Raw genomic sequence first — 25,007 nt, 5'->3', positions numbered from 1 at the left:
TTATTCTAGATTACGGATGAGACTGTACAATGTTTTATAAAAAAAGTTATTCAGGCGAGTGGCGAAAGGCTGCGGTCAGAATGTACGCCAAGGCGCACATTCTATTTAATTCTGTTGCAATTGCACGGAGAGTGCAATATATAAGGATATTGAAGTTCGCACGCTCCTGTGGAAGCATATCGGCTGCGTCTTTTCTGTATTAAGAGTAATTAAACTGCCTTCGAACTAGTTCGATTATACCTATTGGCCACTCCAGAATGAGTTAGTTGTGCTGGCAAGACTGTCCCAAGTAAACAAAGATGGCAACAACATCCAAGTTTTGATCCGAATTCACGGCAAAGTTTGCTCAGTGTTGTGCTGAAGTTTCAAGCTTGTACTCAAGTGCTCAAGCGCTTGGCGTAGAATCCTGGTCTGTCGTCAAAGCCGAAAGTATTCTTGCTGCCGATTACCTTATTTTCATCGTTTTCAAGGATTTCAGAGACGAAACTGTGGAAATAGTTGGGTTGTGCGTGCAACGCCCCAGCCGGCCTAGAGACCCGCATCAGTCTTTTTTAAAGACAAAGAGCCTTTCAAGCAAGCTAAACTAACAAAACCGAATAAAACTTCAACGTATATCACTAATTTATGAATGCACTTGCCTAAATAAAGTACACTACACAATTTGCAATGCCTGCAACATATTTAAAATACTGCTGCGTCACAAGTGGTGGAGTGTGCTCTTCGGTCCTCCGTCCTCTGACTCCCCGCTCAACCTCCTGGAGCTTCGATCGGGTCGCCGATTGTGCCAGCTGTCCGCCAGCATGTCGCAGGACGAGCCAACAGGCACTTCTACTTACACCATCTCGGCCTCGGCTACCCCAGCCTCTCCGTATTGGGTTGTCAGTGGGCACCAGCGTGATCCCCATCTGTTTGCTGGACTTCGCGGTGAAGACGTGGAGGATTGGCTGGACGACTATGACCGAGTGAGTTCGGCTAACCGTTGGGACGATGCGTCCAAGCTACGTCACGTCGCCTTTTATCTGACAGGAGTAGCGAAGACTTGGTTTTTCAACCATGAGGTTGATTGCGCGAACTGGGGCGCTTTCAAACAGCAGCTCCGCCAAATCTTCGGCACACCGGCTGTTCGTTCCGCCCTCGCAAAAAAGACGCTCGACACTCGCAAGCAACAACCCGGTGAATCTTATACGTCGTACATCGAGGATGTGCTTGCTCTTTATCGACGCGTGAACACGGCCATGACCGAATCAGACAGGGTTCGCCACATCCTCAAAGGCATCGGAGCTATTGCTTTCAATGCTTTAGCCATCCAGAACCCCGCTACCGTCTCTGATATCGTCGCTACTTGCCAGTGCCTTGACGAACTCGAATCAGTACGGTTGCAGCCAGACACCACTGCAAACACTACCGCCGACGACCCTACGTTACGAGCAACGATACGCACAATAATTCGAGAAGAGCTCCAGTATCTTGGCTTAGCCGCAGGGCCTATGCCTTCTCATGCCTCCGATACCAATCTGCGAGACGTCTTCAAGGAGGAATTGGCATCCATGGCTGGTGCAGCGTACACGGACCCTCTAACCCCTAGGGCCCCATCAACGTACGCACAAGTAGCCGCAGCTACTCCAGTCATCGTCCCACTGATGCCTCCAAAACCAACACCGGCTCACATCGCTCCCATGACTACCAGCGCGCCTACCCAAACCAGCTATCCGCAGTGGCATCCTCCTCGTCCCATCTGCTACTACTGCGGCTATCGTGGCCACATAGCGCGTTTTTGCCGCAAGCGCCAGCAAGACGAGCGTCGCGGATATGATGTATACGAACGAGATGACTTTTCGCCCGGAGCTACTTTCCAACGTCTAGGGAGCTTCCATGACCAACGCCGTCCTTATGGTCTACCGCGCGGACGCTCTCCATCGCCTACTGTAGCATCCGAAACGGCTCAGACGTACCGTCCTGCGAGACGCCGCTCGCCGTCACCCCTTCGCCGCTCTACGTCCCCACTGAGACCTGCTTCTCAATTCGTCGAGCGTCGTCTGGAAAACTGAATTATGCAGCTCTTGGAGGAAAAGCTGCATCGAACGACAGGACAGAAATTCCTCCATCGCGTCCGGGCAATGTGATATTGGTTGTAGTAGAAGGTGTACAAGTAAAAGCTTTAATAGACACTGGTGCTAGTGTTTCAGTCATTCACCGTGAATTGCGTTCGCGACTTCGGAAAGTTACAACCCCCTATGATGGACCTACGCTACTCGCTGCTCAAGGGCCTCCATTCGACCTATCGCCATGTGCACAGCTCGTATTTCCATCGATGGACTTCTACATTACGTACAATTTCCAGTGCTAAGTTCGTGTGCCCAGCAGCTCATATTGGGATGGGATTTTCTTTCTACGGCCTCCGCCTCCATCTGCTGTGGACAACGCGTTCTCCACATGACCGACACGACCTATTCACTTCATGCAGATGACGCACCCCTTCACTTCCTTGCTGCAGAAGATACCGCGCTACCTCCTCGCCATCAAAGCATCGTTACTATCACGTCTGATGTGATTGACTGCGGCGACGTGCTCGTATTACCATCTGCACGCTGTTTTGCAAGAGGGATAGCCTTTGCATCAGGGCTCGTTAGGTTTAATCATGGCTCTGCACTTCTCTACGCTACAAACCCGACATCCGAAAAGATTATCATCCCTAAAGGCACTACATTGGCTTGCGCCACTGCATCGGAGTCTATATCTGTTGTTTCCTTTAAACCAGCTTCCTCTGAAGGTCCTTGTACCGGACGGGCCGCATCTCCTTCAGCTCTTGCAGCTGCCATCAGTTCCGACCTGACACCTTCTCAGTCACAACAATTGCTTGCTTTGCTCCAAAAACATGAAGCTTCCTTTGACGCGCATTCATCTTCGTTGGGAAAGACTTCGATTACGACGCATCGGATAGAGACAGATGGTACATCCATCGTGCGCCGTAGACCATATCGCGTATCGCTAGCCGAGAGGAAAGTCATTGACGAGAACGTCACCGACATGCTCCAACGAAACATAATACGCCCCTCTGCTAGCCCTTAGTCTTCCCCCGTTGTTTTGGTTCGGAAAAAAGACGGCTCTGTTCGATTTTGTGTCGACTACCGAGCACTTAACAAGATCACACGCAAGGATGTATACCCTATGCCGCGAATAGACGATGCCTTGGATTCCCTGCAGGGTGCCGAGTACTTCTCCAGCATCGATCTGCGTTCCGGCTACTGGCAGATATCTATGCATGAGGACGATCAGGAGAAAACAGCGTTTTCAACACCAGATGGGCTCTACGAGTTTAATGTCATGCCATTCGGCCTCTGCAATGCGCCCGCGACGTTCGAGCGCATGACTGACACCGTTCTTCGTTCTACATAAAAAGAAAGCAATGCTCTACTCGCCGAGAATAAAGACGTCGTTGCGACTGAAGAGTTTCGAACTAACCAGAATAGTATCAGTCACATTTTCTCTATGCGTAAGATTCTTATCCATGTCGGCCTCCATTGCGCATCGTGCGCTTCTCGAAGGAAGCGATGAAATCATACATTGCTCCATTTCCACCGCGATGGCATGCATTGCAGTACTTCGCGAAATCCTTTCGACATCCAATTTTTGGGGGGTTTGCGCATGGCGGCATCCCGGCTGTTTGAGAACTACAAGGCAACGTTGAAGCGCACGCTGTAATGCGAGAACCTGAGACTGAACCTAGATTGTCTAGATCTCGGCGCTGCCGCTGGGGGGGGGGGGGGGGGGGGCACGCATTTAGTTAAAAGTCGCGAATAGCACAGGCGCTTCACGGAGAGAAGATATTGTCCTTCGACAGTTTTTTATCATGTGACCGAACAACTTAAAGAATTAGGGCAGAAACACCCGACTGAGGAATTGTCATATAGTGCGTCTTTAATACTTACTATCAAGGTCATACCGCACCATTAAAACGAAGACTGCTGTATTCCAAGAGATAAGCAACCAGAAAGAATACCACGCACACTATGGCGATCTTCACACTAAACTTGCGTTGAGCAAATGGAATAAATATTGTTGTTGTGCTTCTTTTCTCTCATAATTTTCCCGCGGACACGCTCACCTGCGTTCCAACGCGTACAATTCAGTGTGTGTGTATGTGAAAACTTTTATTGTGCGTACGGGGTGACACAGGAGCTCCAGTACCGCTCGTGGGCGTCCAGGGAGCCCGATGTCACTCTAAGGGCCAGGGGTTAGTAGACGAAGCGGTTTGCCACTTCGGCTGCCAGACGGACAATGTTGACCTGTGCCGCCGGGTCTTCGTTATGAAGCGTGGTCTCCCATGCTTATTCGTCCGTGAATAAATTATATGCCGGGGAGTGGCTACACTCCCATAGGATATATCATAGGGTGCCTATTTTATCACAGAATCTGCAGTATCGGCCCTCCGGATTTCCCGTTTGCGTGAGGTATCTGCATCTGGGAGACATGTGGGTCTTGGCTTGCAGGCGGTGCCAGGTGACTGCCTGTGTGGACGTGAGGGACCTTTCCGGGAGTGAATATTTCCGGCGTCCAAATCTGTAGTGCTCTATGGCCTCGTTGTAAGTCACTAGCGTCTCGACCTTAATGGGACACTAAAGCGAAACAATAAATCAGTTTAGACTAATGCAGCATTGTTTGAGAACCCTGCAGGCAGTCATTTCCAAAATATAGTTTGATTATTAGATAAGAAAATGAAGTTCCAAGTATCAGTATTTGAATTTCGCGCCGAAACCCCAGCGCCGGTATGCCAACGTGACGTCAGGGATCCCAAAGTATGTTTTCCCATTTGGGCCGCGTTGGCTGAATAAAGGTTCCCGAAGCTTGCCATGTTGAATATTTGGTTCCCGTACAACACAATGTAGTCAATCTGTACCGCTATACATAATTAGTAGGCCCTTGAAGATGCCATCAAAATCCAAGACGTCACAGCCCCCAGGTGCGGGATCTTAAGTAGGCGTCGCCACCCGTATTTCGTTTTTACGCTTTTTCTGGCTTACCAAACGTCTTAGCGTTGTAAGAGTAGCGTTTTTGGTGTTGTAGAATGGTAATTTACTGATGCAGAAGAAATCATTTTGCACTTTAGTGTCCCTTTAAAGTTAGGTTGAGGCCGCCGTCCCCCCCCCCCCCCTCGCACAATGAGCGCTCGGGCGAGGGCGTTCGCGGCTTCATTGCCTCGTATGTTGGAGTGAGCGGGGGCCCAGGTTAGGGTGATATTATGCTTAATGAGAGCAGCATTCCGGGCAAGTTGGTAATCCATTACACAAATGATATTGCGCAACAAAAAACGAAACGGACGTAAGAGAGGACGACACACCAAGCACAAACTTTCAACTAAGTGTATTGCACCACTGAAACCGATTTTATACATGTGAAGCAGTGTAGACCGCGCATGCGCTTACATGAAAATGAACTGCGACTTCATGTAACACAGTTACGAGTCATGTGATGCCACCTCCAAGAAACTTAGTTCTGTTTCGGAGAGAGCCCGAGAAGCGAAGCTAACACACTTATCACCCAATTTCGCGATCATCTGTGCTTCAGATATATCACGGATGAGCTGCGTGCTGCCACGGGAAACAATCGTGCATTGGTCCTCAAGAGGTTTGCAGCCATGATCGCGACAATGAAAGTTGCCAAGAAACCACCGGAGCCATTTTTTACATTGTTGCTGTGTTCGCGGAGCCGATCATTGAGGTAACGCCCAGTTTGTCCGATATATTGCTTCCCACATGAAAGCAGGAGGTTGTAAACCACTCGGTGGACACACTCGACGAACTTTTTGCGGTGATGCTTTCTGCACTTATAGGAAGGGACGGCATTTGGATCCGTCAACCTGCAAAGTCTGCCGAGCTTGTTGGGAGCAGAAAAAACAACTCTTACGGCCCAAAGGGCCAATGTAAGAGTTGTTTTTTGTTGTCTCTTACGTCCGTTTCGTTTTTTGTTGCGCAATATTATTTGAGTAATGGAAGAGTGATTCTTTCTGCTCCCAACAAGCTCTGCAGACTAATGGTCACCCTCGCGTCCGTATTAACGCACGCTAGGCCAATAGTCGCTTCCTCCGCTGCCGTGGCGTCTACAATGCTTGTAGACGCCACGGCCCTGTTCTACTCCGGACCCGTCGAGTACCACTAAGACCGAGCTTCCGTCTCCGCCAAGGGCGGCGTCTGTGAAAGCAACCGTCTCGGGTGGCATTCTGCTTAGCTTTGTTGCCAAGTGTTTGGCTCTGTGCTGGCGTCTTTCCTGGTCGTGTTGTGGGTGCATGCTCTTAGGTATCGGTGCGACCATGAGGGCTTTCCTCATTTTGGACTCAACGTGGAATGTCTGGTATTTGGTTCCTCTGTTCCCTTGTAGTCCCACCCAGTTTAGAATCTACTGTCCTCTCTCATTTTTTTTTAAATTTTATTTAGAAATACTGTCAACCCTCAGTTGAGGGTCATAACAGGGAGGGATGTTACATATACGTTCATACAAGACAGCCAGATACAAAAGGAATATGCACATGCACTACAGTGTCCTACGGATACAATACAAGATACGATATACAGACTGTAAGACAGACTGTAGACTCAGGCGCTCGAGTTGTGCCGTTATTACCGCTTCCGCCAACTCCTGCCATGTGTTATGCTCCCTCGTTCCCTCAAGTGCCTCGGTTGCGGTCAAGGTTGGTTGTCCAAGTGCATGTTTCGTGCATTTCCTTATTATTAGCTCTAACTTGTTTCTTTCTTCGTGTTTGATGTTAAGGGATGTTTGAGCAGCAGATCCGACTCAAGATGAAGGCCTGGACCAGCCTTAACTTGTTCTTCTCCTTTAGCCCTCTGCCTCTGGCCGAGATTCTTCTAATGATGCTTACCACTTGGTTTGCGTGCGCGTCTAGCTTAGCTATAGTCGTGTGGTTGTTTCCTGATTTGCTTATGAGCATGCCCAGAATTCGGATCTCATCTACTTGCGGAATTTCTTTGCCGTTTAAGTCTATCAAGATTCTGGGAGGAGATGCATTGTCCGTCCTCGTCCAGGGCCTGGTGATTACTAGTTCTGACTTCGTCAGGAAGCAGCTCCGCCCTTTACTTTTGGCACAGAGGTCTATGATGTCGGCTGCCCACTGGAGCCTTTCTTCGATAGACGCATCGCTGCCCTCATTGAGCCAAAAGTTGGCGTCGCCTGCGTAGACGCTCGTCTTTAGTCCTTAGCCTCGTCTTAGCCTTCCTAACTTGCGCGGAAGTCTTTCATAACTAAATTATATAGGAAGGGGTACAGGATGGCTCCTAGAGGGGTGCCCCTGTTTCCTAATTTAATCTCTTCCGAGATGAGGCTCTGCATGTGTAAGGTCGCTGTTCTGTCTTTGAGAAGAGATTTTACGTAGTCGAAGGTCCTCATCCCTACGTTGAGATCTGACAGGCCGTCCAGGATGGCCGAGTGGCTGACATCATCAAACGCTTTGGTTAAACCTATGCCCAATATTGCTCATCAAACGCTTTGGTTAAACCTATGCCCAATATTGCTCTCGTATCTTTGGTCGTTCGTTTGTCTATAATATCGTGTTGGAGCCTTAGCATGGTATCTTGAGCGTGAAGGTGCGATCTGAAACCTACCACCTCATGGGGCCAGATGCTGTTTTCTTCCGCGAATCGAGTTAGCCGCGTTTGAATTACCTTGTCCAGTAATTTGCCTAGACATGAGGTCAGTGAAATTGGCCTGAGATTTTCTGTACCCGGGATTCTGCCCTTTTTATGGATTAAAATGACGTTGGCGTGTTTGCCGTCTTTAGAGACTTCCCCGGATTCCCACACTTTGTTCAGATAAGCTGTAAGGTGAACTATAGAGTCGTCTTCTAAGTTCCTTAGCATACCGTAGGTTATCTTGCCTGGCCAGTGGCAAGGCAAGATAACCTTGAAGTCAAAGAGCGTGGCTCTGAGCTCTGCTACTAGAATGGATTCGTCCAGTAGCGTATTCTCCGCTCCCTGATATTGTTTATCCGCTGCCAGGCATGCGGGGCCTATATAGATTTCTTTAGGTCGGCCGATGAGCTGTTCATCGCTTCCATGACACTTGTATCTTGCCTTGATTTGCTCTATGTTGGCGTGGGTTTTGTTGTTGGTGGGGTCTATGAGGTGGCCCAGCATCTGCCACGTGCTGGGCGGATCATATTCTTCTCTAGCTCGTCCCATTTTTGATCCAACCTTTTCTCTCCTAGTTTGAATGCGTAGCTCTCTATTTCTTTATTGTGCTCGGCTATTTGCTTCCTCAGGTTCCGTTTCCATTTCTGGGGCTTTAGCTTATTCTCGAGGGTTGTTTTTCGGTTCCACATATTTCTAAGCTTGTCTAACCTGAATGGGAGGTCATTTCCCTCTACCATTTCGGTGGCCTGTTTGACGTGTGAAACGACGGTTGAGGTCCACTCTGTTAGGTCTCCTATTTCGCCCAAGTCTGCTGTTGATCTGATAGCCCTGAATTTATCACAATCAGTTGCGGTGGCCTGCTTTGGCTAAAGTAGAGGCACCGCTAGTTTCCTGTCGATACGGATTTCTATTATAAAGTGATCGTTGCCGAGGTTTTTCCCCGTGTTCTTCCACGATGTATTGCCCGTCCTGTGTCCTATTGTTAGGTCCGGTGTTGCGTCACAGCAGATGTTGTTACCCGTTCTGGTTGGCTCTTTCGGATCCGTTAGCAACGAGAGTCCTGTCTCCTGAATCGCTTCCCACAGTATTGTACATTTCCTGTCGATTTTGGTATAGCCCCTTTCGTGATGCTTAGCATTAAAATCCCCTATTACGAGCAAGGGGCAGGATTTCGCTGCCCTCAGCGCTTTCTTAAGTGTGGCCTCGAACTGCGCCTTTTTGTGACGAGGTGGGCTGTAGGCGTTCAGAACGAATATGATTCCCCTATTCTTTTTTTCCGGTAAGGATTCCTACGAGTACGGCCTCCACTTCGTCCGCACTCGCGTCGCGCTCAATCACCGCTGTGTTATTCTTAACTGAGGTGTCGAATGTGCGGCACCCTGAAAGTTTGACTGGGAGCCTTCCTGTTTCTTGTAACGCCACGGCAAGCGAAGGCTCTCCTTCATTTAGAATGTGCTGTTGCAGCAACGCATCTTATTTAAAAAGCCCATGCAGTTCTACTGCCAAATTATAGTTCCTGTCCTGGCCGTGATGAGGGAGAGATGGAGGCTTCCGGGCTCGTTGGAGGCTCAGGATCGGGATGAGCTCGTTCTTCGCCTTCTAGCACGGTCCAAAGTGCGTTGATATGATTTGATATAGCCTGAACTTTCTTATCGGTGATAGCGCTTAGTTTGGTTAGCATGCTTTCCTCGTGTTTCTTGAGGCGTGCCTCTAGTTCGTCCTCGCTAATCTTTCTGTTCGCCTTTTTTTTTTCTCTCAGGTGGAGCCGGGTCGTGCCCCTCTGCCTTCCTTCTTGCAGTGCCTGCGGTATCTAACACCATGCTGCCCTCGTCCTGCGCCTGTAGGACGGCTATTCTCTGGACTGGAGTAAGCGGCCTTGTTGGCGCCGCCTGTGTAGCTCGCACTGTTGGGTTCGTTAGCTGCCAAACATGCTCTTTGAGTTGGTTTACTGTTTCCGCTAGGGTTTTGATTATTTCTTTTAGTTGGCTATTTTTCTCATCTATCTTTTCTATCTCTTTCTTAAATAAGTTTGCCTCTGCCTCTAATTCTGGTGCTCTACGTTGGGAGACCGCGCTTGCGAAGCTGACAGGCATACCAGAGTGGATCCTCTTGTCCCCTGGTTTCTGGAGGTCCGGCCAGTGGATATCGTTGTCCCTGGGTGGCGGCCTGGCTGCACTTCTGTCCCTGGATTCGGATCGTTGCTGTTTGGCCGCAGAGGGAAGTGTGACCCTCTTGTCGGCCTGCTTCTGCCCGCGGTCGCTCCTCCCTTGTCTTGTTCGGCCCTGGCATCGGACCGGGGCGCGTCACGTTGTTTAACTCAGTGGGGCTTTCCTGCATGTCAGGTCCCATAACTGATGCTTCTTCCCGCAGAGGAGACACTTCGGCTCGCAGGCATGCTCCTCCGGCTGACTTCTTATCCCGTAGCCTCTGCAGCGGGTGCTTGTTAGATCTGGGCAGACGTCTTGCCTGTGGTCAATCTTGCCGAATGCGTAGCACACGTCGTACTTTTTCCTATGTGTGTGACATGGAATCCATTATCTGAAAAATTTTACAGCCTTCGATACTTCCAGATCTCTGAAGTTAACGATGACCGATTGAGATCTCCTTCCTAGTCTTCTTACTGCCTAGTCTTCTTTGGGTTCCGTGGGTGGCCCAACGCCTTGTGGATTTGTTCTTCCGTCAGCTCTAGGTTAATCCCGTAGCTAAAGCCTATGCCCCCCTTCGGCATCGCCGGGTGGCCAGTGTTTTCGATCTCTTCTTCTCCGGCTCGGATGTTTTTCGTTTTGGCGAAAGCTTCTGCCCTTGTTCGGGGTTGATATTAGGATCTTTTGATTGTTTTTGTTGAAACAATGTCCTTTTCTGCCATGGCAGGTAGCTCGGCCACCTCTAGGATGGCGTTTCCGGCGAGAACCCCCCGCTTCTTCTTTATGATGTCGATTCTTTCTGCTGGTCAGAGGATAATCTTCTCTGTGCCCGATGGCAGGCGAACTTGTAGCTTGTCTACTGTGCTCTCTGCCATGGCCTTGTTTTTCTTGAGGTTTAGGGTTTTTCGTGCCTTCTTTGCTGCTAATATTTCTTGCACCTTCTCTTCCGGGACGTATCTGCGTCCTATGGAGTGGCACCAGCCCTCTTGGGTTTCTTCTTTACCATCTTTTCTCCTTCCTCCTCTCCTGCGTGGGGAGGTCTTGTTTCTTCATGATTTCTACCAAAGACGTTGGCTGTACGTCCTCCCCGGCAGTTGCCGCAGCTGTTGCGGCTCCGTTTCTTCTCTCTTCTGCCGGCGTCTCCGCCGATGCTGCAACCGCTGTCCGTGGTTCCACCACGCTTGGGCAGGCGCAGTAGCTGTGCGAACTGCTACGCCGTTGCGTTCCCTCGGCGCTAGGCTTAGCTGGCGGCGTGTCCGCCTCGAAAATTCAAACTCTTGCAGAGATTAAAAAAGTGGTCCTACCGTGGTGATGGGGCTAGTTCCGTGATCTCCCGGTGTTCGCGGTTCTGCTCGTTCTTAAATTTTCACTGTAGGACTCAAAGTTCCTAAGATATGGAAATTTACTTCGGAGCTCGATGTGAAGGCAACTTCTCTACATCGCGCCCCCTAGCGTCCTCCCGCGCACTTCAGAAGCTTCTCCCTGTTGTTGCAGACGCAATTTTCTGGTGGCTTGCGTTTTTCGTGCGTACCTTGCCCGCGCAAGCTCTCGCGTGCGTTCTAACTGCGCCTCGGTACGGTCAAATCGAAATGCGCCAAGCGTCTCAATGCGCTCGCTTGCCCACGAGAAACTCATGAGGGCGTTCTATGGCAGCTTGTCCCGTGGCGTAATGACCTTAACATCGGGTTGCTGTATTAGACGTCGTGTGTTCGAATCCAGCTGTCGGACAATTTTAATAGTGTTTATTTATTTATGAAACACTACTTTGGCTAAAATGATGAGCTTACACTCACGAGGCCGCCTGAAGGACGAAGTTTAGGCAGATATATATGCCAATCATCATTCCCATGCTAGTTGCAAAAATTTCAGAGCCCTTCCACTATGTGAAGATAGAAGACCAGCGAAGCTGTTTAGCACACGACACAGAGGTAACCAAGGATCTTGCCGAATGCGTAGCACACGTCGTACTTATCCCTATATATGTGACATAGAATCTATTGACTGAAAAATTTTACGAACAAATTTTTGTCTTAATCTGTGGTCATCGTGGCGATATAAGTGCGCGCATCACATTCCTGTATCACCTCTGTTATTAAATATGTCCATCACGTAAGACAATGAATAGTTCACACCCCTTTAAGCAATGGCTCCTACCCCCGTGAACGCGACCTCCCCATTACGACGACAGAAGTGGTGGTGGTAACAACTTTATTGAGATTCTGCTCAGTTATCTGGCAGGCCCGAGTCCTAGGATGGCCCCTCACGAGGAGCGACCCTTCCGGCCCAGGCAACGCGGGCTTTTTGCCGTTTTTCATCCGGCGTTCTGAGCAGCTCCTCCCACGTCTGTTGTGAGGGAGCTGGCAGGAGTGACCTGGGAGGGGGTAAGCCCTCGCACCCCCAAAGAATGAGATTTTGGGTAGCCAATGTTTGATTTGTGCAGTTTTGACATATTGGGTTCCATCGCCCGTTGGTAATTATGGCCAACCAATGTGGGCTGGGGAACGACTCACTTTGGATTCGATGCAGGATTGAGGCTTGCGCTCGCGTGAGGCTTGCGTTTGGAGGCGGGTAGATTCGCCTTTTTTGCTTGTATTAGTTTATCTCGTGGTATGTCGTCGGTGCCTCATCTATGGATCCGAGTCTGAGAACAACACGTCCCAGTTGATTAGACCTCGGGCTACCCAGTGCGCCTCCTCGTTCCCTTGATTCCCCGAATGGGCAGGGACCCATACGAGCTCAACAGTATTTTCATTTGTAAAGTCCGTAGGACTCGCGCTGCACAGACGCCTATGCTGCCTCTCGAAAAGTTGACTATTGCCCTTTTTGAGTCGCTTATGATAGTTTGCACGGAGGGATTCATAATGGCCAAAGCAATGGCAGTCTCTTCCGCTTCCACGGTAGACGCTGTTTTTATGGTCGCGGCGTTGAGGATACTTCCCTCTCCGGTCACGACGCTCACTACGTAAGTTTGGTGATTTTGCTTTGCTGCATCGGCATAAGCGGTGTGCTGGTTGCTTTTGTACCTTTCTTGAAGCGCCTTGGCTCTGGCAGACCGCCTCTTGTCGTGTCTCCCAGGGAGCATGTTCTTGGGTAACGGTTTTATAACCAAACGGAGTTTGACCGCACCGAGTAATGCTGTTCTTCCTGCTGAATTCATAACGGGATTCAGCCCGATTTTAGTTAGAATGACCCTGCCAGTTGCGGTGCTGGAGAGTCGTTCACGTTGTGCTGTTTTATGGGCCTCCACGAGTTCGTCTAGGGTATTGTATATGCCTAGCTCAAGTAATCGTTCAGTGTTCGCATACCTCGGGAGACCAAGGGCAGCTTTATAAGCTGTGCGAATGACGCTGTTAACCTTTTCCTTGTCAGAAAGGCGTAGGTGGTAGTAAGGGAAGGAATACACGATTCGACTGATGAGGAAAGCCTGCGTCAGATGGCAGATGTCAGCCTCCTTCATACCGCAGTGTCGTGTGACGACAGAAGTGAAATTTTACGCCAGCTGTGGAAGACGACGACGCTCAAGCCATTTCTGCTGATGATAATTTTTACAGCAAAGCTGCCTATGGCTAGAACCTGAAAAAATATGCGTCCGAGATGTTCAGAAAACAAAACAACATGTGGGGCGGTCCTTTTGATAGTGCAGAGAGGTTCCATGCTCAATGGCGCATAGTTCTGAGGGCTCAGGGACCTGTAGCGCGCCCTTGAACTACCCTTGTCACACGTGCGACCCAAAGAGACACCAGGCCCAAGGGTAAGAACAGATGTTCTTGAAACAATGTTTTGCATAACTTTTTCGAAAAGGACTGTTAAAGAATTCTTGGCGCCAATCGCGCAAACGTGCTAGTGCCACTGCTCGCGAGTTCGTCGTCATCGTCTTCAGTAGCTGGCTCGGTTGTGCGAAAAAGTATCATCATCACTTGTGCACCTTTTCTGCACTATCGCCAGGATCGGCCCACATGATGATTTGTTTATGAGAACATCTCGGGGGGACACATTTTTTCCCGGGATCCTAGCCATAGACAGCTTCGCTGAAAAAATTCGAGGGCACCTAAGCACTTCGTATGAGTTGTGAATGCGGAAGATTAAGGAACGCCGGTGAGTGGTCCTTCGAGTTCTGAACTTGCGGGCGAGCGAGCACGTTGAGACGCTTGTCGAGTTTTGATCGACGAGGCGCAGTTAGAACGAAGGCGAGAGCTTGTGTGGACAAGGAACGCCCGGATATACAAATTTCCGACCGCGAGAGCGAGGATGACGTAGCGTCGCAGCAAATGGGAACTCCGTCGAAGCGCGCTCATTATGTGACCTCGCAGGCAATGGGAATTTAGGTGAGTTGGTGGTAGGAATACAGAAATTTGTGTATTCACAATTTTTGTATTCACAATTTGTGTATTCAGACAAATTAATGTCTTGAAGCGCAGATGACGTTACGCGTTTTCTGGGACACGAAACAGAAGGACGAACGAAACAGAGCAGAACATGACCCTGAACACCTAGCAAAAGAATGCTACGCATTCTTTCTTCCTCAGACATCGCATGCCTTAACTGGCAAGCTGCCGTAGCAATTAGTCCTAAGCTATGACCCGAGTTGAGCTTCACGAGAACAATGTTGGTGCCGCCGAAAATGTACGGCATGAGTGCTCACCCTGCTGAGGCAACGGAACATGAACCCTGCGGCCTTTTCTTTAGCCTTGGTGGAGCGCAAAGGGATGTGTTGGAGCAGCATGTCCTTGACGATGCCCTCGCTGTAAGCGTAGTTGTACTTGTCAAAGGGGGACAAGAAATGCCTCCTCTTTCCGTCCCAGGCGCCACAGACGTGCCTGCACAAATGCAGTAGCTTAGCAAACGCAATAACTTTGACGCCTGTACGTAGTTTTGCCCCAAACAATATTGTGATGCCCAATTGGGGACAAAGGTTCGTGCACTCAAAGGTTTTAACGGTTCTCTTAGGCGGAGCCTCCGAGAACCCGACTGAGGACAAAGCCGTTGGTTTCGAACACACACACACAAACTCTTAATGGAACAAAAAGAGGCTTAAAATAAATAGAAGAAAATAGAAAACATGAAAGATACAGTCAAATAGACATCACGGAAGCAAGAAACACACTGGGGCTAGTATGAAGTTAACTAGTGCGCGATTCCGGGCTTGCCACGACGGCAGGGACGCATAACAGTCTCGACGCAGAGACGTGGCGGCAAGTTGACGAAAGGAGTTACGCCGGTCTCACCAAAGGTCGGGGTGTGGGATGGCTGACCGGGCGACCGGAGCGCCCTTGCTCTGGCTTGGAGCGCCCTTGCTCTGGCAGGCGGCTTGGCGGCACGAGCAGACGGCGGCGGCGGTGTTCTGGCCGGGCTGCTGGGCGTAGAACTCGGGCCCGTAGCCAGACTGCTCTCGCCCTTCCCATGGGCACAGAAGCTCGCCGGCCTTGAGCAGCTGGCGGCACGCTCGGGTAGACTGGCGACGCGCAGGAACGGGTTGGCAGGAGGCCCCTGTCGGGTGAAGTCCTGGTGGGTCGCGTCCGGAACCCGACGGCCCGTCTTCCACTCCTGGTCCGGTGGCCGAAACTCTATGCGGTGGCCGACCTTCTCCTGGCGTCGCTTCCTGGAACTCTCCCAGCGTCTCCCCGGCGTCTCCACACTTCTGCCAGCGTACCTCGCTTCTTCTTCCGCTCTGGCCGATTCATCGTTTTCTCATTGGTCGGCTTTTCTTCTTTTAGTTGCTTTACTTGCGCGGCGCGTTCACGTGCCGGACGCTCTTCGGCGTTGTAGTTTTTCTCCTTCCAGCACGGAATTCGCCTCGGCGCGCGCACTCCTTGTCGTCTGCACCTGACCCGTCCCGACCACCGCACCATGTCGCGCACCACAAATCACACATATATAAATTGCAGTAGGTTTTTCTGGTTAAGACGTCCACCGGAGAACATGAGTACATTAACTTCTGGATGTCCTATTTAACACATCCTTCGGACATCCACAGGATTGAACTTTTGGGATCTGAAAAACTCCCAAAACATTAATCCTCTGGATGTCCGAATGCTGTTTTCAACGGGATGTCCCATACCGGCCATATGTGGGACCAACACGCACAATCCAACGCGTACTAAGGGATCATATCGCGGAATGTTCAATCTCTTGCACGGCTGCCTTCAGCGCACGCTTTACCAGAAAGACATATCAGCCAGCAACGTGAAGCTGCTGCCTTCAGGATCAAATTTCTAATGAAGACGATAAATGGAGAAATTGCGATGAACGAGCAAAGCTGCACAAGCATATCGGGAGGAAACGTCACAAAGCGGTAGGCAGGGTGCCGGAACAGCTGCGCATTACCACCTACCGCAAGGTGGAACCGAATCAATCGTGTCCTACGCTCCTACAACACCCGCACATGTCGAGAAAGCCGAGTACTGCAACTTTTGCAACGGCTGCAGCCACTGCCGTAGAACAGGGCAGTGGCTGCTTTTACACAGTTGAATCGTCACTGTCTGTTGGACGCACGCGTACGCTTTGCGCTGATTTGCACGTAGTTGGTCACATTACGCCACTCTTTTATTGGACGTCTTCGCCCTTCTCTATAGGCTTGGAATGCCTGAAGGAAGCTGGGTTGGTGCACATATATAGATGTTCTATGGGGGCGCATGGGTGCGCTCCGCGTTTTCACAAGCTTTGTTCGTGCGTTGTCTCTGAACGTGGTTGTTGTGTCATGTGCTCATGAGTTCCAGCGTGAACGTTTGTCAGTTCCAGGTGAACGTTTTCATCGTGCGCTTTGGAGCTCCATTTCCACAGCGCCTCTACTTCTTACGACTATCAAGAGGTAAGTGACCGTTCTTGAAGTCACTGTTTTTTTATTAGCAGCCCTGTACTCTTTTCAACTGAAGTATCGTCGTATGTGCGCGCAATTGAATGCCGGGCATTGTACATCCTCATGGTTTGCAGAAACGGTAACATCAATCGCCGATTGACCATCCGTTGTGCTGCGTTTGATGGCATCGTACTGCTTTTCTGCAAACTTCCGAGCTTAGTCTGTCCGATATTTCGGGGCCGCGCTGATATCTGCCAAAAGGAAATTTCTAAATGCGAAACATTGGAACAGCTAACTCCTGCCACGTAGCACAAAGAATGGGTCCGCGAGAGTTATCGTTGTGTCTTTCTTGAACAGTGGCAAATAATAACAAAATAAATATTAATAACAATAACGATGCCCGACACATAGTGTCCGGAATAGCTTGCGTGAGCTTCGTTTGCGTTTTCTTTGCGTAACCGCGATTGCAAAAGCAATCGGTACAACTGCATAAAGTTGAAATAGCTGAAATTTTGTACGCGTTTGTATCACGGTCAGGGCACTTGCTGCACATTCTGGCCAGTAACGCTGCTGAATTTTAACACGCTTGTCTTTAGGGCTGCTATATTGTTCTCACCAAACAATGCCATGCACCCTTCTTTCAATAATGAAATTTTGGGCTACTTGTTAGACTTCTGATTACTTACACTTGGTCCGATCGTGGTGAAATCAAGGGAAGTTTACTCCTCAGCTGTCTGTGATAAACGAAACATTTGCGTCAATTGCTGTTTCACACGTGGTCGTATGTTTTAGTACGTAACAGTGAAATCTTTCCTCAGTTGACTGTTTCTTTTGCGCGCTCGTAGTTATAACCGTGTCACTTAAACTTTGGTGCACGTGTTGTTGCTGTTTTGTTTGCAAAACCGCAAGTGCCAAAGTAATCGTAAAGCCGCGTACGTCCGGAATACCAGAACTTTTGTGGCCGTTTGTACGGCTATCTTAGAATCTGTTGCCCGTGATGGCCGGTCGCCCTGATGAATTTAACCACGCGTGTATTTAAGGCTGGTATTGTTTTTGACTAACAGTGTCGTGCACGTTGTCGTAATAACAAAATATCTGGGCAACTTGTTTTACTTCTGCGTATTTACGTGTGAGCGGGTGCATGCTAGTATGGTGTTAAGGTCAACTTCACGTCTCAGCCCTGTAACAACTAAACCTGTGCACTGATTAGTTCGTTCGCCCGTGGTCGCATTTTTCTTTATTGTGAAAGTTTGTGAGAGTTGACTGTCATGCGCTCGTAGTGAGTAACCGTGTCGCTTAAGCTTCCTCGGTCATTGGCGCTTTGTCTGCTTAAAGATCACGATAGAAATCGTAAAACCTGCGTAAAGCTGGATTCACTGACTTTCCTTTACTTATATATTTCAATACTCTGAATGTCACGTAAGGTGTTACAAAGAGGGGTGGGGTATTCTGTACAATGAGTGGAAATCGTGTTTTTTAAGGATGATGGAATAGCTTGTCGCTGTCCTTAGAATGAAAGAATAAGCGTGCGGGACTGTACCTGAACTTAGGACGTGGAGTACAGATGTAGGCATCTGTATCACGATCGGAGCACTTGCTGCACGTGATGGCTTATTGGCCGGCCGCACTGCTGAACTTTACTGCGCTTGTCTTTACGTTATTAGAGTTGTCGGACGATCCCACCGCTGCCACCAGTTGAAGGGGTTGTAGGTGGTAGAGAGGAACTTGGGAGGAACTAGGTGTACCGGGTTTATTTGCAATATTTACATTTTAAACAAGAGATACATTCGGCAGTCTAGCGTGGCTCCCAAATGGCGCACGCAAGACGAAGCATACATCATACGAGCACACAGCTCACGAGTACAATCACAGAGCACACTCACACTCTAGCAGCCGGCAAACAGCTGCTTATAAACATTCCGTCCTCTCTAGATCCCTAGGTGAGGGAAAACGGCAGTTTCACCGCTAATTCGTAGCGTCCAACGTCATCGAAGTTGACCCGCCTTTTTGGAGGAGGTGGGCTCACACACACACGTACGCACTGATTTCACTGCCCCCACCGAGGTGAGATGGGCTTCGCAGAACTCGGGGCTTACGTCTTGAAAGGCGCGTGGGAAGGTACCGCCAAATACCTTCCCTCGGGAACTCCCCCGCTGAGGGCAGACCAGGTCGGCGGTGGCGAGTTCAGTAACAAAGCCTGGTTCGTCGAACTCATCTCGGCCTTTCCGCGACGGAGAGTCTCTGACGCGGCGTATTGTTCTCCTTACACAGCAGACATCGTGACGCCAAGAGGCTGGAGAAGGACGGTTGGTTCCTAGAAAACGCAACCCTGCTGCTGCAGTTGGCTGAGAAACTTTGAATGTCAGCACATCGGCAGGCCATTCCTAACAACGTATACCAGCCGTAAAGAAAAGCGTGGTAAATAAACTTCAGCAGTGCGGCCGGCACATTAATCATCACGTACAGCACTTATATATATTCGTGCCGAATAGGGTCATGCACATTTTTCGAAATAACTACAGTTTCGGGCGACTTGTTAGGCTGCTGCTGCCATGTGGTCAGATGCATGCTATTAAGATCGTAATAAGATCAAACTTAGGTCTCAGCTTTCTCTAGCAATTCGCACATTTACGCTAATTATACTATAGCTCGTTCGCACGTGGTCGTATTGTTTCGTATTCGCAATGGGGAGCATTTGTCGAGCTTCGTTGACTGCTAAATTTGTGTCACGTGCCCGCCTTCACTGAATTATCGTGTCGTTTGAGCTCCGTCTGCCGTTTGAGTGTTATTTGGGCAACCACGACTGCGATAGGGATCGTAAAACAGCGCAGGTTTGAAACAACTAAACATTTGGGGGCATTTGTACCGCGATCTCCGCACTTCTTGCACGTGATGGTGGGCAGGCCACAATTATGAATTTTCCCAAGCGTTTCTGTCAAGGAATTCTGTAAACGTTCGCCTCTGGGAATAAAACAACCGTGCGACTTCTTGTGAACTACTGCTCATCACGTTGTCGGGTGCACGCTAGTACAATTGTGAGGTCAAGCTTAGGTTTCAGCTGCCTGTTACGATTGAAACGTTTACGCTACGTTCGCAGGCTGTCATATTTTTATTAGTGGGAAACGTTTGTCTCTGTTGACTGTTAGCTAACATTATGTCATGCGACTTCGCTAGTTGAGCATGTCGCTTAAGCTTCGTCTGCTGTTTGAGTTTCCTTTGCATAACCACACGATTGCGAGAGAAATCATAAAACAACATAAGGTAGGTAGAACTAAACTTCTGTTAGTATCTGTATTACGATCCGAGCCTTTTCTGCACGTGATGGTTGGCTGCCCAAGCTGCTGAATTCTCACGTTACTCGTGCTAAAGAATGCCGTACACTTGCCTTTCTGGAAATAACGTAACATTTGGGCGACTTGTGAAACTGCTGCTTATTTACACAGTCTCGGGTGCATGCTAGTATGATGGTAAGGTAAAGCTTACGTACGTCTCAGGTGTCTGTAACAATCGAAACGTTTACGCTTCTTATTAGACTATTGCACCTTCGCACATTGTGGTATCGTTACTAATGAAGTTCCGGCCATGGCTCCCGTATTTCGCCGGGGGTGGGAATGCGAAAACACCCGTGTACTTAGGTTTAGGTGAACTTTAAGAACCCCAGCTGGTCCAAATTATTCCTTAGTCCCCCACAATGGCTTGCCTCATAATCGCATCATGGTTCTGGCACGTAGAACCCAATATATTAATTTTTAGTAATGGAGAACGTTTGTGTCTTTTTACTGTTAATTAAATTTGTGTCAGGTGATTTACCGTGTCGCTTAAACTCTGTGTACTGTTTGAGTTTTCTTTGCGCAACCACGATTGCAAGAGCAATCGTACAACCGCGGAAGTTCTGAATAGCGGAACTATAGTACGCATTTTGTATTTCAATGGCAGCACCTGTTACACAGGGCGGTTGTCCAACCGTGCTGCTTCAGTTTTCTTTTCGCATTTGCTATCATTTGGGCCAGTGTATGTGATGACATGTGTGCGGGACGCGCTGGACAATATTACAAGACTGTTGCATCCCCATATTGTCATTGTATTCTTAGTGAAGCTGTACAGTCGACATTCGCCAAACTTTATTATTATTGCGATAGGAATTGTAAGAACAGTGCTGTCGAAATTCCGCTGACGCGAACGTGCGCTGCGTTGGGTTACGGCTTGTTGGGCGCTGTTCTCGCGTAGCTGTAGTGTCGAAGGGCGCGTAAACTTGGCTCTTGAAACGCCTTCCAGCTGGAAGCATCAAGGAGCGATCGCTTGTCGTTGCTGCATCGATTCATCACGCCAGTATTCCTACAGCCTGTTTACCTTCAGTGAGATGTGTTCTTGTTTGGTTTTGCGCACGAGACCAAGTTTTGTCGATTTAACAAGGAAGCGAAGGTTTACCGTAATTTACACTGACAATAACACTTACAGCTGCTTAATTATAGCTGTCTGGTAATTTGCTGTCGCAATCACTGCTTCGTTTCTCGTACGAAACTGCGAAATATTTTAATGTTATCAGCTCGCTTGACATAGCCACGCTGACGTAGAGACTAGGAGAATTCCTTTTATCTTTGTCTAATAACTGTTAGCTCACCAAGTTTTTACAAAGCCACAAGGAAGCAAAGTTACCGTCAAAACTAGCAAATTGCTGTTAAAAGTGCAGGTTGGTAACATGAACATCATAGATAGTAATTTTTGTACATATTTCTAAGACGTTTTTATTGCATACTTTACACCCATGTTGTGTTCCTGGCATCGGCCTGGTGTCATCTTGGGTCGACATCAGTATTCGTTGATGATCAGCACAGAAACAAGCCCACGAAAATCTGTTAACTTTCTTAGTACCTCTGATCTTAACAGTGAATTTTTGTGTCTGCGACCACTGAAACCGATCTTGCAAGATGACTAGTAAGTTGTGTAGCGTAACCATGATCTGAAAGGCTGCAGCCAGAGTGTGGTAACTTCCTTATGTGCCGATGTACCTGTAAATTCTAGGTAAATTTTTGTCTCTGTGAGTGGTCAAGCAAGTCCACAGAAATGCCCCACTAAATTAATTAGAACATGTGAACTGCAATGTCATTGTCTGTGACCACTGAGTCAGCCTGCAGCGACCCTTAGTAAAATATTTAGACCCCAAGATACCTCTGAATTTTTTATCTGCTGCCATGGAAGAAGAGCCACGCTCTGACTCTGGTAACTCCCATTGAAGTTTCTCGTGGATTTTTAGGACAAACTTGTTTTTGTGCGCCGCCGCTGAAGCAAGCCTATATAAATCCTCTGTCAGCTTCTCGTACAGGTGAACCCAATAATACATTTTTGCGTCTATGACTTCTGGAACAAGCATGCTGCAAGCGTTTAGTTAATTGTGTAGTCGCCAAGGTACGTGTGATGGCTTCAGCAATATTTGGCTGCGGCTATGGAAAGGTCGCATTCAGCTTCTGTTTACTTGCTTAGAGGCTTTTGAGCTTGCGAACACTTATCGTGAGTTTGTGTTTATGACCACTCAAGTACAGCAAGAATCTTGTAGCTCCCAGTACCTGTGAAATCAGTTTGGTTTTGTGCCGACGTGTCTTGTAACTGCTATTGTATCCGTGAACTCTCCAGTAATGTTTGTGTTTGCAATTGCTTAAGTGATCCTTTAGTAATTTTACTAATGCCCAGTGTATCTATGAAATATTTAGTACTTTTACTGTATGCGACCACTGAAGCAGGCTCGCAGAAAGTCTGGAGTAGCTTCCTTCATGGCTAAGACACCTGTGAACTTTCCGGCAAATATTGCATTTATGTACCTGCGACTGTTGAAGTGAGCCAGCCCGCAGTAGCGCCCCTACTAACTTCATTTGTACCCCCCACTCTTGAAGAGGGCTTTTAAAGTTCTTTTAGTGGCCGAGGTGCACCTGCAAGTTATTAGTTCAACTGTAATGGTCTTGTCACTACATGAAGGGGTCAATGTTTGCTCTGGTGACCTTTAGCAGAACTTGTTATGGATGCATAGCGCATTTTCTCTATAAAAGGATGATCATACAGGAGCTGTTTGTGTCTATATGTGACCACTGAACTAAACTCAAATAATTTGATTAATGCCTAATGTAGTTGTGACATCGTTAGCCTAACTTGTGTTAGTGTGTAACTACTGAATACGGCCTAGGAAAGGCTCCGGTAACCTAAAGTGACTAACATATCTGAACTGTTCAGCAAATTTTGCATTGATGTGCCTGCGACCACGGAGGTGAGCCCACAGCAAGCCTTGTCATCGCTTCCGTAGTGGCCCCACAGCGAATTCTTAAATTTTCTTGCTACCGAAACTGTATTTGTAAACAGTTTACTTCATGCTCACTTTTACTAACCATGATGAGTCATAAATAACTCCTAATGGCCGAGCTTGTGTTATAAAATTATTGAGTTTTATTTGTTTGCATTGATGCGCTATACTAAAAACTGCTGAGTGCATTTGAGAGTTGAACTCGTCATCTTCCTGCAACTGTTTCATTGAAATAAATGCTGTGTTTTTAACAAAATAGTCCAATGATTAAGCAGCCTGCAGAACTTAGTTCTGTAGCTTCGTTCCTGTTAGCACAAGAAAGTATAAGTTGTATGTCTATATGTTTTGACTTAATGCATTTTTATCAAGTTGTACGTAGCCTATTAGCTTACCGTAGCACGGAATTATGTGTACAACGCTTAGCTGAACTGCAGCCTTCTTTAGCGTGCTATGAGATGCGGTGGGCTGTATTCCAGGCCTGTCTCCTGATAGTTCAGCTTTTGCATGACAAAAATGTTCGGTCGCCTTCAGTGGCGTAGCCAGAAATTTCGTTCGGAGGGGGGCTCATGTTGTAGTTCAGCCTCCTCCTTAAGAGGAAGCTTTAGCTCAGGTGCTCCTATCTAAATACATGCAGAAGGAGAATTCGCTTTTCTCGGCAGCCACTGCACCAAATTTCACGAGGTTTGTTGCATTTCAAAGTAAAGCTTAAATTATGGTTACTGTTTTTTGATTTAGGTTGTCAATTATTTATTAAAAATTGGCAAAGTTGCAAATTTTCAGAAAGTGATACTATCAAGTTTAGAACTCTAACTAAACAATAAAAAAATCATATCACAATTCTGTCAATTGCACTTAATAGTGCATCTACAGCGGCCAAAATTGATATGTTACACATGAATTTCAAGAAAATGAGTATTATGGAAATACGGCTTTTGCAGAACCCTTGTGCACAACGGAACCAATTCCCCTGACATACTACTTTGTCCTGACATACCACTGACATACCTGACATACCAAATTTGTTCGCTTTGACTGCTATAGCAGATACCGTTTACAGAACGGTGATATCTGTTCTTGATGCAGGCCTATTTGTTTGTAAACATCGTGCTTCTATTTTTTCCAAACTCGAATTTTTAAGCTGTTTTAAACAAAATTCAGGCCCTAAATCAATATTCCGCTTCCAACAGACACTAAAATTCAACTTTCTCTCTCAAATGCAAGAAATTTCAATAGAAGCGATCCAGGGGTTATCTCAGGAAAGCGTTTCTGCGTTTTACATGTATCTGAATAGAGCGCGTCGAAGTTGGGCCCGAGCGAAAGCTTCCTCTTAAACAATTTGTAGAGGAATCAAATACATCAATAATAACTGCATTTCGATTGCCAATGATGCTGCAAACGACTTCTTGAACGCTACGCAATGTGAAAACAAGTAAAATAATTAGTTTTTGTATACATAAATATACTCTTATGTGCCAAAAATTATGCCGAAAGTAACTGATATCAATGCTTCCATGTTTTTGTCTATTCAATAATTAAAGAAAATACCACACGAATTTAAGAACTATATCAGTTCGAAACCAGCAAAGCATTGCATGCCGCTGATATGAAGAATGTAAAGGCCATAAAATGAGCAAGTTGAGGAGAAATATGTTGAACTTTGTCATTCAAGAACCTTGTTTACATTTTTGCACACATGCAACGGCCTGTGAAAAATCTCATTGACGCTGTCATTTGTTCCAGTGTATTACATAGGAGCAGCTTTCACCGGCCCTGTATCGTAATTGCACCGAAATTATAGTCGCAACAGAGAGCACGTATAAAAAGCAGGAGTTCTGCAAAATATACGAGGGCGAGTCAAATGAAAGTGATCCAATGCGAATATATGACAAACGGAGTACTTTATTTCAAAGTAGTCTCCATGAGCACTGAGACATTTGTACCATTGACTAACGAGTCGCGTGCTTTCCGTCTCACTAAATTCCTTGGGTTGCAGCTTCGAAAGTATGCAACTGACTCTTTCACGTCATCGTCCGACACGAATCTGGTTCGCTTGAGCTGTTTTTTCAGATGCTCCAAAAAAGTGGAAGTCGCAAGGCGACAGGTCTGGGCTGTATGGCGGATGTTGCAGTGTTTTCCAC

General features: G+C 47.9%; 1 protein-coding gene across 1 annotated transcript in view; it reads right to left on the bottom strand.

Moving 5' to 3' along the window:
- The window catches only part of LOC129387073 (uncharacterized), a 258,084-nt gene that overhangs the window by 209,079 nt on the left and 23,998 nt on the right, over nt 1-25,007 (bottom strand). The window contains exons 3-4 of the mRNA XM_072286230.1: nt 15,010-15,178; nt 14,427-14,601 (exon numbers count right to left, since the gene is read on the bottom strand). Coding sequence (XP_072142331.1) covers nt 14,427-14,601; nt 15,010-15,178 — 344 coding nt within the window. The remainder of the gene's footprint in view (nt 1-14,426; nt 14,602-15,009; nt 15,179-25,007) is intronic.

Source organism: Dermacentor andersoni, chromosome 2 (genome assembly GCF_023375885.2).
Source record: "Dermacentor andersoni chromosome 2, qqDerAnde1_hic_scaffold, whole genome shotgun sequence".
NCBI lineage: Eukaryota > Metazoa > Arthropoda > Arachnida > Ixodida > Ixodidae > Dermacentor > Dermacentor andersoni.
This window is presented reverse-complemented; position numbering and strand designations above follow the sequence as displayed.